General features: G+C 43.9%; 1 protein-coding gene across 3 annotated transcripts in view; it reads right to left on the bottom strand.

The window, feature by feature from the left end:
* Positions 1–16,588, bottom strand: part of DNAAF1 (dynein axonemal assembly factor 1) — a 288,119-nt gene that overhangs the window by 192,211 nt on the left and 79,320 nt on the right. For all 3 annotated transcript variants that reach the window (XM_029608670.1, XM_029608669.1, XM_029608671.1), the window contains exon 5: positions 5,823–6,044. In XM_029608670.1, the coding sequence (XP_029464530.1) occupies positions 5,823–6,044 (222 nt within the window). The remainder of the gene's footprint in view (positions 1–5,822; positions 6,045–16,588) is intronic.

The following is a 16,588-nucleotide window of genomic DNA, read 5'->3' as shown; positions in this document are numbered from 1 at the left end:
TCGCTTGCTGTATAATAAAAGACTCTCATACTTGGTGTGTTGTACTGTTGGGAGCCAGCCTCTCTCAACAAGTCCCCAACAGGGGTCTGCCCTGTGGGAAAAGCCATCTCTTGTTGTGACCAAGGGCCCACGACTCAAAGTCAAATTATAACAGATTGCTAACTTCATGGACCCAGCTCAGCTCTCAGCCTTACAGGCCATCCCTGGCTTGGCCAAGCAGATCACCGAGCAACAGAAGTCTCTGGAGACGCTAGCCATCGCCTTCAATCAGTTGAATGCCAGACTGAACACTCCTTCTGCTCCAGATAAGGTTGCTTCTTCTCAAGTGGTTACTGTTCAGACCACTGTGCCTCTACCAGCCCCTTCACGCTTCTCTGGTGACTCCCTGATGTGCAGGGGCTTCATTAACCAGTGCTGTATGCACTTCTCGTTGTAACCAAACTACTTCCCTAATGCTGTTTCCAAATCAAACTTATATCCTATCACTACTCGATGGAAGAGCCCTGGCCTGGGCTTCACCCCTCTGGGAACCCAATGACCCAGTCTTGAGCGATCTAAACGGGTTTCTGACTCTTTTCATGTCAGTATTTGATGACCCAGCACACCAGACAATAGCAGGGTCTAACCTTCTACACCTTCAACAAGGAAGTAAACCACTACCGGACTATGAGATTGAGTTTAAAACATTGTCTTCAGAACTCCACTGGGACCTGGGATGCCTATGCGCTATATTCTTGGAGGGTCTCAACTCCTGTATAAAGGATGAACTAGCAGCTCGTGATCTGCCAGACACCCTGGAATCTCTCATTGATTTAGCTGGGAGAGTTGATCGCTGGATACGTGATCGAACTCAGGAGGCACAGAGTACTAAGAAGCAGGTATCGCCCTCGAACCATGCATACGGCTTCCACTCAACCTGCTGTACCCAGTGAAGAAGACGAACCAATGCAGCTAGGCCATAGCCATTTGACAGCTAAAGAGAGGCGTTATCGTAAACGGATGGGCATCTGCATGTACTGCGGGCAATCTGGCCATGCTGTCCAAACCTGCCCCATCTGTCCGGGAAACATGCAGACCCTAGGATCTGCTGGAGGACTCTTCCTAGGTCTGACTACACCCTCTCCTCCACTATCTCTCCCTGTGTCTCTCATTTCCAGAAGTCTCGAGTTCCAGACACTTGCACTCGTGGATTCTGGTGCTGGCGGGAATTTTATTCTGAAGAGATTAGTAGAGCACCTACGGATTCCCACTATATCCACGGTTACTCCACTGCTGCTATCTTCAATATATGGTGAGCCGCTACTAGGAGAAGTCTCCCTTACCACGCAGCCTATATGCTTACGCACTGGGGCCCTACACACTGAGACTATTTCCTTTCTGGTCCTTGACAAAGCCATTCACCCTGTTGCACTCAGCTTACTCTGGCTACAAGAGCATACCCCCAAGTTCAACTGGTCTACGCTGGAGTTTTCACAGTGGGGATCTGGCTGTCATCACCGATGTCTAAAGAAAGTTGCACCCTTATCATGTATGCCTATGATTCCATCTCTACCCGGCCTACCGCCGCAATACGCGTCCTTCCAGGATGTCTTTTCCAAGCAAGCAGCAGATGTCTTGCCTCCACATAGAACCTTCAACAGTGCAATTAACTTGAAGCCTAACTCAGAGCCTCCCAAGGGAAGGGTATACCCCCTCTCATTATCAGATACGGAGGCCATGTTGGCCTACATCCAAGAAAACCTTCAGAAAAGTTTCATCAGACCGTCCAAATCTCCTGCTGGTGCAGGATTTTTTTTTTTGTTGGCAAGAAGGATGGATCCCTTCACTCTTGTATTGATTACAGAGGTCTCAACGAAATTACCATAAAGGATCGTTATCCCCTACCGCTGATTTCGGAGCTGTTCGACAGACTCCAGGGGGTCGAGATCTTTACCAAGCTGGATCTAAAAGGGGCCTACAACCTGGTCCGAATCCATCACGGGGATGAATGGAAAACAGCCTTTAACACCCGTGACGGACACTTCGAGTACTTAGTCATGCCTTTCGACTTGTGCAATGCAGCAGTGGTATTTCAAAATATGATGAATGAAATTCTGCGAGACCTGCTGTACCAGTGCGTGGTGGTATACTTAGATGTCATTTTAATCTTCTCTCAAGACCTTCAGACACATCAGGCTGATATGGAAAAAGTACTACGAAGATTACGAGATAACCACCTCTATGCTAAACTAGAGAAGTGTGCCTTTCATCAGGAATCCGTGCCTTTCTTAGGCTACATTGTTTCCAAAGAGGGGTTCCAGATGGACCCTCAAAAGACCAAAAGCATTCAAGAATGACCTTAACCAACTGGATTAAAGGCACTATGCCGTTTCCTCGGCTTTACTAATTACTATCGTGCGTTTATCAAACATTACTCCACTTTGACCACGCCACTCACTGCCATGACTAGAAAAGGAGCCAATCCATCCCAGTGGTCTCCGGAGGCTGTAACGGCCTTTCAAACCCTTAAAGTGGCCTTCCTAAAAAAACCTGGTCTTCACCACCCCTCTCTGTTGGCAGTGTGAACAAGGTCGAAGCCAGCATCAGCTAAGAGGGTTGGCCCGATCCTTGTCGCCCATTCATCGCCGAAGTCGACGCCTCCGATGTTGGCGTGGGAGCTGTGCTGAGCCAAAACAGCGATACCAAACACACTGCATCCTCGCTCATTTTTCTCTCAGCGCTTCACCCCAGCCGAGAAGAATTATGGAATTGGAGATAAAGAGCTTAAGCTAGCTTTCAAGGAATGACGCTCATGGTTGGAAGGGGCCCAACACCAAATAATGGGGCATACAGACCACAAGAACCTGGAATATCTGCAGCATGCGCAGCAGCTTAATCATCAGCAGGCCAGGTGGTCACTATTACATCACAGACCATCAAAAAACTAGTCAGAAGATTAAGGACATCCACATTTACACACATACTTTCTATCTCTCTGCTACAGTTACTTTTGTAATATGCAGACTTATACCAATCTTATTTCTCCTAAATAATATATTTTTATTGTATGAATACCTGCCTTTGTGTGTATCTTACTCTACTATATTTAAAAATTATTACACCCAGACTGTTTTGAGTGGGACTGTTCTCCTTTTATAAACATAAGATACAAGTTTGAGGGGTGGAATTTAGCTTCCCATCTACCTCACAATGCTACCCATACCTCACAATTTTGTAGGAAAGCCTAATTTAAGTTGCACCTTGTTGGATCCCTGAAACCATATTTGTCAAATTCTTGATTTCAAATGGTTGTTCAATCTTTAATTAATGCTCCAATGGATTATTGTAATTCATTCTTTGTAGTACTCCCTTTAAATATTTTATAAGGTATACAACATGATACAAAATGTAGTAGATCAATTTGTTGGTGCAGTTTCAGGGAACACATTTCTCCAATTCTGGTTAAACTTTATTGGCTTCCAATGCATTATGGAAAATATTTTGAGATAATCTGTCTGGGATTTAGTGATATAAGGCTTTTTATGGCCAGGTCCCAGACTGCATGGAAAACAAGCTTCTAAAATATATTCTTGGCCATAACCTTAGATCAGAAAATGATTTTTTCTTTATTTTTATTTGCATTTCAATATATAAATCAAGTACATCTTGATAAAGCAAAAAAAAAAAAAGCCAATAAAACAAACATCAAAAGAATATAGAAAAAGAAAAAATTCTCCATTGGCCGATGAGATCAACAAATAAAGAAGAGAGCCAAGGAAAATCCCAAAACATAAGTACCGTACATATCAAAACAAAAGGAAAAAAAGAGAAACTGATCACGAAAGAGGTGAAAACCCCTTACAAATATATCCTGCAGTGAGACATCAATAGACTTTTCTAAAAAAAAAAAAATAAAAAAAAATGTATGTATCAATGCTTATCCAACTTCTTATTATCCAGAAAAAACTTCAGCTGTGAAGATTCAAAGAAAACATGTTTAGTACCAGAAAATATAAGAATGCACAAACTTCCTGTCTGTTTTATCTTACAGGAATTTAGACTGGTTAAAACTAAATATCAATAGCAGTGTGCAGCCAAATAAATTTCTTTTTGTTTTTGTATTTTTAATCATGTAATTTTTTTTTTATTTTGGTTTTATTAAATGCATACTACATCTCACTTAGGGCCAGATTTTCTGTCTGGGATTTAGTGATATAAGGCTTTTTATGGCCAGGTCCCAGACTGCATGGAAAACAAGCTTCTAAAATATATTCTTGGCCATAACCTTAGATCAGAAAATGATTTTTTCTTTATTTTTATTTGCATTTCAATATATAAATCAAGTACATCTTGATAAAGCAAAAAAAAAAAAAAGCCAATAAAACAAACATCAAAAGAATATAGAAAAAGAAAAAATTCTCCATTGGCCGATGAGATCAACAAATAAAGAAGAGAGCCAAGGAAAATCCCAAAACATAAGTACCGTACATATCAAAACAAAAGGAAAAAAAGAGAAACTGATCACGAAAGAGGTGAAAACCCCTTACAAATATATCCTGCAGTGAGACATCAATAGACTTTTCTAAAAAAAAAAAATAAAAAAAAATGTATGTATCAATGCTTATCCAACTTCTTATTATCCAGAAAAAACTTCAGCTGTGAAGATTCAAAGAAAACATGTTTAGTACCAGAAAATATAAGAATGCACAAACTTCCTGTCTGTTTTATCTTACAGGAATTTAGACTGGTTAAAACTAAATATCAATAGCAGTGTGCAGCCAAATAAATTTCTTTTTGTTTTTGTATTTTTAATCATGTAATTTTTTTTTTATTTTGGTTTTATTAAATGCATACTACATCTCACTTAGGGCCAGATTTTCAGATTTACACGTGTAGGTAGGGTAAGGTGCACCGGGCCTATTTTAAAAAGGCTCGGTGACGTGCGTAAAGCCTCGGGACGCGTCTAAGTCCCGGGACTTCGAAAAAGCGGTGGGGAGGGGGGTGGGGCGGTCCGGGGCCAGAGGCCTGGAGGCAGGAGCAAGAGGTAAAACAAAGGTCGGGGGGGGGGGGGGGGGGGGGGGGTTAGGATAGGGCTAGGGGAAGGGAGGTTAGGAAGTTCCCTCCGAGGCCACTCCGAAATCAGAGCGGCCTGGGAGGGAACGAGGGAAGGCCACGGGCGTCAGAGAACGCAAGATGCACTAGTGTGCAGTCCCTTGCGCGCGCCAACCCCCAATTTTATAACATGTGTGCACCTGCGCGCGCATGTTATAAAAACGGGTATCCATGTGTGCGCGCTGGGTAGAGAGCGCACATGGATGCCCTGGTGTAGGTATTAAAATCTACCCCTTAGTGTGCACTAAAATATTAGTGGAGAGAGAGTGAGAGAGAATGTAAAATATTAGTGCACACTAAATCAAAATGAAACAAAAAAATGAAAGCACATCCCTAGATCACAAGCTTTCATGTATACTTTTGCAGCTCTCTGGAAATTCTTCCCAAAGGAGCACAGACTAGAAAACAGGTATTAAAAACTCAGATGACTTTTAAGATCCATTTTTTTCAAAATAGTTTTGAATTAACTTTATCTTTTCCATGTTGATGTCTATAACATGATCTGGTATCAAATGCCAATATTGTTATATTGAATTGTTAGATTATATTTATTTGTTTTCTTTGATTATTTCTGATTGTTTATTGTATTAATTTCTATATGATTTATTATATTTATCTTTATATGATCTCTGATGTATTTTGTTTTAAAATATTTTGTCTTTGTACATTGCCTGTGACAGAGGAAAAGCAATTTAAAAGTATTAAGAAAGAAAGAAAGAAGAAATACTTACACAGATTTTCAATGGTCCTGATAAAGTTATTGCTAAGGTTGAGAGAATCCAGCATCTTGAGAAGTTCAAGATTCTCAATTCTATAAAGCAGATTTTGTTGCATGAAGAGGCAGCGCAGTTCTGTCTGTGCTTCCAGGTTCTCAATCTTCTGCAGTCCATTACACTCTAGCCAAAGACATTTCAATCCTGTGTACTCTTCAAGATTCTCAATTCGAGCAAAACCTGAAGGAAAATGATGGGGCTCTTTAGATAGAGGGCTAATTATTTAGACCTTATTCAAAAAGGATTTTTCTATATTCTGTGTTAATGGAAAAATATTTATTGAATAAGGCTCTTAGGCCTGGATTTATCAAAATGCACTAAATATCGCATGTGATAGAAAAAGGGGCGTGTTTTATGGTAATAGGCAGTTTATCGCACTTTGAGCTAATACCTATGCGAAGCACTAAGTTACTACAGGTATTTCCTACATACAACCACTGGGGGAACTATGGAGAGAAAGAGAGAGGGAGAGAGAGAATGCATTTAAGAACACCATTTTCAGTAGCGTTAAGCCGTGCGATAGGTTGCCTTAACGCAACCTATCGCACGGCTTAACGCTACTGAAAATGGTGTAGCTAAAATCGGCGTTAAAGCCGTGCGATAGGCTTCGCAAAACGATAAACCCAGCCCATTCCCGCCCCTAACTCCTCCTCTTTTTCAGATTTGCATCGCACCATACATTATGGTGCTATCGCATGCGTTAAAGGCGTTTTCGCATGCCTTAAAGGTGCTTAACGCATGCAAAAACGCCTTATAGCATTTTGATAAATGACCGTATTAGATTTTATTTTTAAATCTTTTCTATACCGTCATTAAGGTGGGTACTGTCACAACGGTTTACAGTAAGGCACAAAAATAATGTTATTAAAATTTATCAGTTTACACAGGTGCCATTAGGTTCGGTAACATAAGTTTTTAATCAAAGCTAGATATTAAATGAGTGTGATCACTATTCTGTCCAGGTCATATGATGACCTGGACAGAATGATCTCATGATCTTAAAGACCTCTATCATATCCCCCCTCAGTCATCTCTTCTCCAAGTTGAACAGCCCTAACCTCTTCAGCCTTTCCTCATAGGGGAGCTGTTCCATTCCCTTTATCATTTTGGTTGCCCTTCTCTGTACCTTCTCCATCGCAACTATATCTTTTTTGAGATGCGGCGACCAGAATTGTACACAGTATTCAAGGCGCGGTCTCACCATGGAGCGATATAGAGGCATTATGACATTTTCCGTTTTATTAACCATTCCCTTCCTAATAATTCCTAACATTCTATTTGCTTTTTTGACTGCTGCAGCACACTGAGCCGACGATTTTAAAGTATTATCCACTAAGATGCCTAGATCTTTTTCCTGGGTGGTAGCTCCTAATATGGAACCTAACATCGTGTAACTACAGCAATGGTTATTTTTCCCTATATGCAACACCTTGCACTTGTCCACATTAAATTTCATCTATCATTTGGATGCCCAATCTTCCAATCTTGCAAGGTCCTCCTGTAATGTATCACAGTCTGCTTGTGATTTAACTACTCTGAATAATTTTGTATCATCCGCAAATTTGATAACCTCACTCATCATATTCCTTTCCAGATCATTTATATATATATTGAAAATCACCGGTCCAAGTACAGATCCCTGAGGTACTCCACTGTTTACCCTTTTCCACTGAGAAAATTGACCATTTAATCCTACTCTCTGTTTCCTGTCTTTTAACCAGTTTGTAATCCATGAAAGGACATCGCCTCCTATCCCATGACTTTTTAGTTTTTGTAGAAGCCTCTCATGAGGGACTTTGTCAAACGCCTTCTGAAAATCCAAATACACTACATCTACCGGTTCACCTTTATCCACATGTTTATTAACCCCTTCAAAAAAATGAAGATTTGTTAGGCAAGACTTCCCTTGGGTAAATCCATGTCGACTGTGTTCCATTAAATCATGTCTTTCTATATGCTCTACGATCCCTTCACTGGATCCTTTTAAAGGTTCAGAGGGGTCAGTGTGGGAGAAGGGGGGGGGGGCAAGTATGGTACCCTTTTTTTTTTGTAAACTTTCATGGGGGGTATCTTTGCGACTTGGTGGCCAGGGAGTGGGTGGCATGGCAGCGGGAGGCCAGGATCACGTTTTCTGTTTTAGCTTTTTGGAGGGGTGAGGGGTAGGAGCTGTCACCATGTAGTTCTTTCTTTTTTTATTAACATTTTGGAGGCAGCCCCGGGTTGAGATGGGGGTCAAGACTAACCCGTACTCTACCTCCCCATTTGCACGTGACTTTTTGTTTTTGGGCCAGCGGCCCTTTAAGGCAATGACTGACCTGTGAGTTTGGGGATCCCATTACATTAAAGTGTCGCTCGCTGCGTTCTTTAGCCCCACGGTGTCTGGCCATGAGATAAAAGAACGTGCCAAACACCTCCCATGATAGTGGGACCCCTTCCATGAAAAAACAAACATCGCAGCTTAGTGCATCCAGCGGTTAGCCGGCTAAATTCTACCCAGCTATCTTATTGGATGGTAAGAATTTAGCCAGATAAGTGCCCAACTATTCATGTATCCGTCTAACTTCTAAATTAGCCAGCTAAATGCTTTTGAATATGTACCGCCGAGTGTCTAAATTTAGACTCCACATTTTACAACATCCCTAAATAGAGGATCCTAAGACATAGGAGTAGAGATACAGAGGGGAATAAAAGCAAGTTTGCTTACTGTAAACGGTGTTTTCCATAGATTATCTTTAATTATCTTTGCTCTCCCCTCTTTATTTCCTACCCCCAGTTTTTTTACACCCTTGTTATAATGTAACTTATTTTATTTCTTCAATCTGTGTCTCTTGTTTTTTGGTTACAGTTAACCACTTTGTTCGATGTAAACCGAGTTGATTTGATTTGTATCAAGAAAGTCGGTATATAAAAGCCTTAACTAAAAAAAATAAATAGCAGGATGAATTAGCCACGCTGTCCGGGACATCCCCTGGCTGCCCGAGGCAGGAACCTTTCTCCGGATATACAGAGCATAAGAACATAAGAAATTGCCATGCTGGGTCAGACCAAGGGTCCATCAAGCCCAGCATCCTGTTCCAACAGAGGCCAAACCAGGCCACAAGAACCTGGCAATTATCCAAACACCAAGAAGATCCCATGCTACTGATGCAATTAATAGCAGTGGCTATTCCCTAAGTAAACTTGATTAATAGCACTTAATGGACTTCTCCTCCAAAAACTTATCCAAACCTTTTTTGAACCCAGTTACACTAACTGCACTAACCACATCCTCTGGCAACAAATTCCAGAGCTTAATTGTGCATTGAGGAAAAAAGAATTTTCTCCGATTAGTCTTAAATGTGCTACTTGCTAACTTCATGGAATGCTCCCTAGTCCTTCTACTATCCGAAAGTGTAAATAACCGATTCACATCTACTCATTCGAGACCTCTCATGATCTTAAAGACCTCTATCATATCCCCCCTCAGCCATCTCTTCTCCAAGCTGAACAGCCCTAACCTCTTCAACCTTTCCTCATAGGGGAGCTGTTCCATCCCCTTTATCATTTTGGCTGCCCTTCTCTGTACCTTCTCCATCACAACTATTTTTTTTGAGATGCAGTGACCAGAATTGTACATAGTATTCAAGGTGCGGTCTCACCATGGAGTGATACAGAGCTGTGCTATGTGCACTGGCGCGGTGGTTCCCAAGCTACTGCCTCCATTGCCTCAGTTGTTGAGAAAGCATGGACAAGCAGCGAACAGCAAAGAAGGAATAAGTGCAGATAGAAAAGATTAAAGATTGTCCAGGGAGGAGGGTGGGGACGCATGGCTAAATCATCCTAGCTACAGAAAACACCATTTATGGTAAGCAAACTTGCTTTTTTCCCCTTGATAAGCAGGCTGAATTAGCCATGCTGTCTGGGAGTTCCCAGCTAGAAAAGACGAAGCACATTATTTGATAAGACATTAGGTGACAGTGATTCTTGTGGTCATGCTGCAGATACTCAGTGTGCAGAGAATCCCGGTAATCAGTGGACATCTCTAAGTGCCAGTGGCATAATGCAGTAATTCCCATCCCATAGTCGCATCTGATCTGGCCTGCTGTTGGAAACAGTAATGAGATGTGAAGGTGTGCAGTGAGGACCAAGTTGCCGCTTTACATATGTCTTGAACTGGTACATTGCAAAAATGGGTGATAGAGGTCGCCATAACTCTTAGCTGATGCGCCTTAACTTTTGTGTCGAGGCGCTCCAGTTGAAAAGAGTAGCAAAAATGAATACATTTGGTTAACCAGTTGGCTAACGTTCTTTTGGTTACTGGTAACCCAGGAACATTTGGATGGAAGGAGCGAATGTCTGTTAGATGAATGGGTTCTCTGTTTATAGTATGCTAGGGCTCTTTTGCAATCTAGTGTATGAAGCAGATTTTCCCTTCTGGATGCATGTGGTTTGGGAAAGATTGTTGGTGTTGCGTCTGTCGCTGCTCGACGCCCTCACTCCGCCCTCTTTACCTCTGTGGCGACTCCCTCCGGGTCTGATGGACGGTTAGCTGCCGCGGCGTCTTCTTGCCGTCTCCCTCCGGCGTCCCCGGACCGGCACGACGCTGCGGATCTGCCATGTTGCCTGATGACGTAGGGCGCGCGTGCTCCGATTGATGTACCAGCAAGGGCGTCCCCCTGGGATGACATCATCCGCTTCCAATATAAAAGGTCTCAGTATTCACTAACGAATCGAGCTAGCAAGGGGATTGCTTCGGCTTTTCTCCCAAGCTACTCTGCCTCCTCGGACTTACCAGGGGTACCCGCTCCTTGGGGGCCTCGCTCTCTTTTCTTTATTTCAGATTGCACATAGGAACCGGTACGCGCTCCTCGAGGGTCCATGTTCCTGAACACTCTGAAGATTCTCTACTGCCTGGAAGCTATCACAGATACAGACATTTGTGAGTTACCATCGCTCCCTCAGAGCTTTCCCTGGAATCAGGTACTCGCTCCTCGAGGGCCTAACCCTTTCCAGCTACTAAGCTTCCTTAAGACCTTATGTGAGTTTTGTCATCTAGCTCTGGCTATGAACACAGCGTACTCTGTTTACTCACTATCTATAGTTTCTCTACAGCTCAGCAATCCTGGGATTGCTGTTCCAGTACCTGAGGGACTTCAGCCCTGCCAGGCATATCACCTCACTACTGCCACCTCTGGTGGTTCTACTAACCTGTCTAATAAAAGAATTATCTGTGTCTGTCTCTATACCCAAGCCTAGCCGGTGGTCCCTCTCAGGATATCCTCCTGGGGGCGCAGTCATCTGCCATCGGCCCAAGGATCCACCTATCTACATTCCTCTACAGCTGGGTGTCCCCTCCAAGCACTCTGCTGGTAACAGATTGTTACTCCTTCCCCATCAGGAGCCTTCAGCAACAGATTCATTACAGATTGCAACTCCGCAGTCTATACCTTAACGGATTGTTAACTACTCCCTCTACAGGAGCTGAGCATATCAGATAGCTAACTCCTCCTTCCACAGGAGCCGTTCCATAACAGATTGCTAACTCCTCCCTCCACAGGAGCTGATTCATAAAAGTTGGTCAAGTTATTGTCTGGTTCAGATGAAAAGATGATATCATCTTTGGGAGGAAAGACGGATGGGTCCACAAGGTGAACTTGTCATGGTAGAATTGCAAATAAGGTAGATAGTGGATTAGCGCTTGAAGCTCACTGACTCACCTCGCTGAGGTTATTGCTTCTAGAAATAATACCTTCCACGTGACAAATTTCATAGAAGCGGTTTGCATTGGTTCAAAATTCAGAAGCATAAGTGATTCCAACACTCGATTTATGTCCCAAGGAATCGTCAGGCTTGAGACTGGAGGATGGAGTTTCAAAGCACCTCTCATGAAATGAGATACTAAGGGATGTATGGATATTGAAGTCCCTTGAATGGAAGGATGGTATGCCACTAAGGCGCTGAGATGTACTCTGATGGATGATACTGCCAGACCAGACGAGTATAGCAAATGCAGGAACTCCAGCAATTGTTCCGGTGAAGATCCCAAGGGGTTGATCGATACTGATGCACACTAAGGTAGGTACCTGTGCCATTTACCCACATAATTCTTCCTTATGGTCAGCCTTCTGGAGGAGATGAGAATGTCCTGTACTCCCATCGGCAGAGGGACATGACTCGGTACTTCCCTTTCAATCTCCAGGCTGTCAAGTATAACGAGCCTTGTATGGGATGAAGGAGCGTGCCATCTTCTTGCGTCAGAAAGCCCACTCTGCTTTGTAGAGGGATTGGTGGCTGTATGGAGAGATGCACAAGGTAGGCATACTGGGCCAAGTCAGTGTTATGAGGATGAGATCTGACTTTTCCATGATGACTTCTGAATCACCTGACCTATTAGCAGAATTGGAGGGTATGCATAAAACAAGCTTCCTTCCCAGGGAAGTAGGAATGCATCCTGAGCAACTCTTTGATTGCTTGGGTAAAGAGGACAAAACTGCCAGTTTCACATTGGACTCAGTTGCAAAAAGGTCTATGCAAGGTATCCCTTACCTTTTGAACAGGAAGTGTACTACGTCCTGGTGCAGCTCCCACTCATGGGGATGAAAGATTCTGCTGAGCCTGTCGGCTTCTGTGTTCTTGATCACTGGCAGGTGTGCCAGTGCCCACTCTAGAATCAGAACTGATTCCTGCAAAGCATCTTGGAACCAGATCCACCTTCTTTGTTTAGATAAAACATGGCCACCTGATTGTTCGTTTAGACCAATACTCTCTTCTCCTTTAGCAGATGGGAGAAGGTATAGATGGTGTTCCTTATAGCTCGTAGCTCCAGAAGATTGATTTGGAGAGTCCTTTCTTTTGGGGACCAAAGCCCTTGTGTTTTTAGGTATAGCACATGCACCCCCCCCCCCCAGCCCCTTGTGGATGCGTCTGTCATCATAACTATCTGATGCGCTGGTTGTCGGAACGGTGCCCCCAACTCTAGGGTCAAGGGTGATAGCCACCATTCCAAGTCTGGGATCATCGGTTGAGTCACAACCATCCTCGACAACATTGGGTGGTCGCATTGAGACCTGAGACCCCATCGGAGCCAACACATGTGAAGGTGAGTATGAAGGACCACATACATTGCTGCTGCCATATGCCCCAATACTGTGAGAACTTGACAAATTGTGGGATTTGACTGGTTTTGCAACATGCTTGTAGAAAAGCTTTGCAAATGTTGGTGTTTATGACCGCCCCTGTAAATTGAAGGGTTCAAGAGGGCTTGAGGCTTGACTTTTCATAACTGATGATGAAGCCCAGATTTTCCAGGCAGGTTATCATTTGAGTCTGATGTCAGTGGAGCAGTTTGAAATTCGAGGCCACTAGCAACCATTTGTCTAGATAGGGAAAAACCTTTATCCCCCTTTTGTGTAGGTGGGCCACAGCTACAGGTAAACATTTTGTGAATACTCTGGGTGCTGATGACAGGCCAAACGGAAGACCCTGTACTGGTAGTGTTGAGTGTTCACTTGAAAACAAAGGTAGTGCCAGGAAGATGGGTGCATCGGAATGTGGGAATAGACATCCTTGAGATCTAAGGAACACATCCAGTTGTTGGGTTGCAGAAAAGGAAGAATGGATTTGAGAGAAGTCATCTTGAATTTCTCTCGCAGAATGAATTTGTTGAGGGCTCAGAGGTCCAAGATGAGCCGCAACCCTCCGCTCTTTTTGGGAATGAGGAAGTATTGGGAATAGAATCCATGATTCTGTTAATATTGAGGCACCACTTGGATCGTCTGTTGTTGGAACAACGAATGTACTTTCTGTTGGAGAAGTACATTGTCCTTCATCCCCCAGAAGGATGGAATAAGGTGGGGCAATATCAGAACCTTACGAAAATTCAGTCTGTATTCATTCCACACAACGCTGAGAACCCAATGATCTGATGCTATGGGGGTCCAGGCATGGGAAAAAGACATGAGCCTGCCACCAATTGCCAACTGTAGCTGAGGCAGAGTCAACTTCAAAAAGACTGTTGCAAATTCTGGTTGTTGCTCTGAGTTTGCTTTTGAGGGTGCTGAGTTCTGGTGCATCCTCGGGTCTGAGTCTGTTGTGGCTGCTGCCTCTGTGGTTGATAGGGTGGGGATCGGTAGGACGAACAGGGCCTGTATGAGCGCCTTTGGTAGAAGGGCTTCTTATATGTCAGATAGAACTGTTTAGCAGAAGCTTGCTCTGTGGATGATGTGAGGGAGGAGACCACAGCACTCTGCTCCGTGAGCTGGGAAAACCGTTTCCCAAAGCTTATCACCGAACAAATTGTCCCCCTTTCAAGGGAGATCCGCTAGCTTCTTGTGGACGTCATTGTGGATTGCACTGGACCTCAGCCAGGCCATCCTTCTGGCCGCTATTGATGTCCTAGCTGATGTCTCAAATGCTTCATAAATGGTGTGAAGCAGATGCCGTAAGCCCTCCTGTATGTCTGCTATGACCTGAGTACATGTCTGGTTGTCGGCAGACTGATCAACTCCCGATTTCAACTCCTGAAGGTATTCATAGAATTATTGCGTGATATAAAATTGATGCTGTTGAATCTTGGTGTTAAGCATCTCATTTTGGAATACCCTCTTGCCAAAATTATCAAGGTATTTGCTATCCTTACTTGGGGGCATGTTTGAGTACAGCCTAGTCTTTTTGGGTCGTTTCATTGCAGAGTCCACCACCACTGATCAGTGAGGTAGTTGGACTGGCCCATAATGAAAGGATTTTTGCATCCTAAACTTCAGGTCCAACTTTTGAGAAGTGGAGGGAGTGGAAAAAAGCGACTCCCACACTTTGTCCATGACGGCATCCAGGACCGAATGTGAAGGGAGTGCAGTCGGCTCCGATGGTCCCAATGATGTAAATCTGCTGTTATTTGGACTGCGGAGTTAGCAATTTGTAGTATTCTCCGCGAGGAGTTAACAATCTGATGTTATTGGCTCCTAAGGAAGGAGGAGTCAGCAGACTTGTAGTGTCCAGATATCGTCTTGCTAAGGAGTTAGCAATCTGTAATGAATCTGATATAGTTGTGGGTGGATTCCTGGGCCGGTGGCAAATGACCATGCCCCCGGGAGGATATCCCGAGAGGGAACACCGGCTAGGCTTGAGTATGGACATACATTAGTTCTTTTATTAAACAGGTTTTTGAAACCACCAGAGGTGGCAGTAGTGAGCTGATATGCCCAGCAGGGCTGTAGTCCCTCAGGTACTGGAACAGCGATCCCAGGATGGCTGAGCTGTTGAGAAACTGTAGAAAGTGAGTAGGCAGAGTTCATGAACAGAACTAGATGACAAAACTCACATAAGATCTCAAGGAAGCTCAGGAGCTGGAAAGGTTTAGGCCCTCGAGGAGTGAGTACCTGGTTCCAGGGAAAGCTCTGAGAGAGCGATGGTAACTCACAATTGTTTGTAGCAGCGATAGCTTCCAGGCAGTAGAGAATCTTCAGAGTGTCCAGGAACATGGGCCCTCGAGGAGCAAGTACCGGTTCCTATCTGTAATCTGAAAGTAAAGAAAAGAGCGAGGCCCCCAAGGAGCAGGTACCTCTGGTAAGTCCGAGGAGGCAGAGTAGCAAGACACATTCCCATACCCAACCCCTTGCTAACTCAGTTAGATAGCGAAATAGAGACCTTTAAATACTGGAAGCGGATGACGTCATCTCAGGGGGACGCCTCTGAGGTTCACGCCCTTGCTGGTACTTCAATCTGCGCGCACGCACGCCCTAGGTCATCAGGCAACATGGCGGATCAGCAACGTCGAGCCTGTCTGGGGACACTGGAGGGAGACGGCATGGAGACTCCATGGCAGCCAGCCGTCCATCAAAGGGCAATCTCCTCTTTGGGTACCAGGCTTAGGTTTGGAAGGATGCGCAAGGTGGAACTGATGAAGCATCTCTTTGTCCAAGATATTTGTCTGAGGCTCCCAAGAGATTATATTGGGGCCGAAGCCTTCCCAAATCAGAAGGTATTCAAAAGTCTTACCTCTGTACGAACATCCAGAATCTCTTTGATCTTAATTTCTAAGTAGTCTTCTGCACTGATGACAGGTGGATCTTGAGACTTGGAAGAATCTTGCAGAGTGTTATTGATGATATCAGCAGTAATGGATTGAGCTGCTGTGGACGTCACTGAAGGTTTCAGTGGAAGTGGTGATGTTAGGGTAAGTCCAAAACCCACTTCTAAAGATGACTCTCCAGTAGAAGTTGCTGGATGAGAGATGAAGTAGAATTCAGCAGTAATAAGTAGCTGCTATGGACATCACTGAGGCTTCAGCGGAAGTAGCGATGTTGGGGTACGTCCGAACCCACTTCTAATGATGACTCTCCAGTAAAAGTTACTGGATGAGAGGTGAAGTAGAATTCAGCAGTAATAAGCAGCTGCTATGGACATCACTGAGGTTTCAGCGGAAGTAGCGATGTTGGGGTACGTCCGAAACCCACTTCTAAAGATGTCTCTCCAGTAGAAGTTGCTGGATGAGAGATGAAGTAGAATTCAGCAGTAATAAGTAGCTGCTATGGATGTCAATGAGACTTCAGCGGAAGTAGCGATGTTGGGGTACGTCCAAAATCCACTTCTATAGATGGTGTGATTACCAGCGGAAACAGAGTAGCTGGTTGCCAGAGATATCTTCTTCGGATGTATTATGTGCTGTGGCTCATCAGACACATCCTCCGAATGGATGGAACATGACAGATATCTCTAAGTTTATAATCCGTGAATGCGGATAGATG

This window comes from Rhinatrema bivittatum, chromosome 7 (assembly GCF_901001135.1).
Source record: "Rhinatrema bivittatum chromosome 7, aRhiBiv1.1, whole genome shotgun sequence".
Lineage (NCBI taxonomy): Eukaryota > Metazoa > Chordata > Amphibia > Gymnophiona > Rhinatrematidae > Rhinatrema > Rhinatrema bivittatum.
Note: the sequence above shows the minus strand (reverse complement) of the source record. Positions and strands in the feature narration are given on the sequence as shown.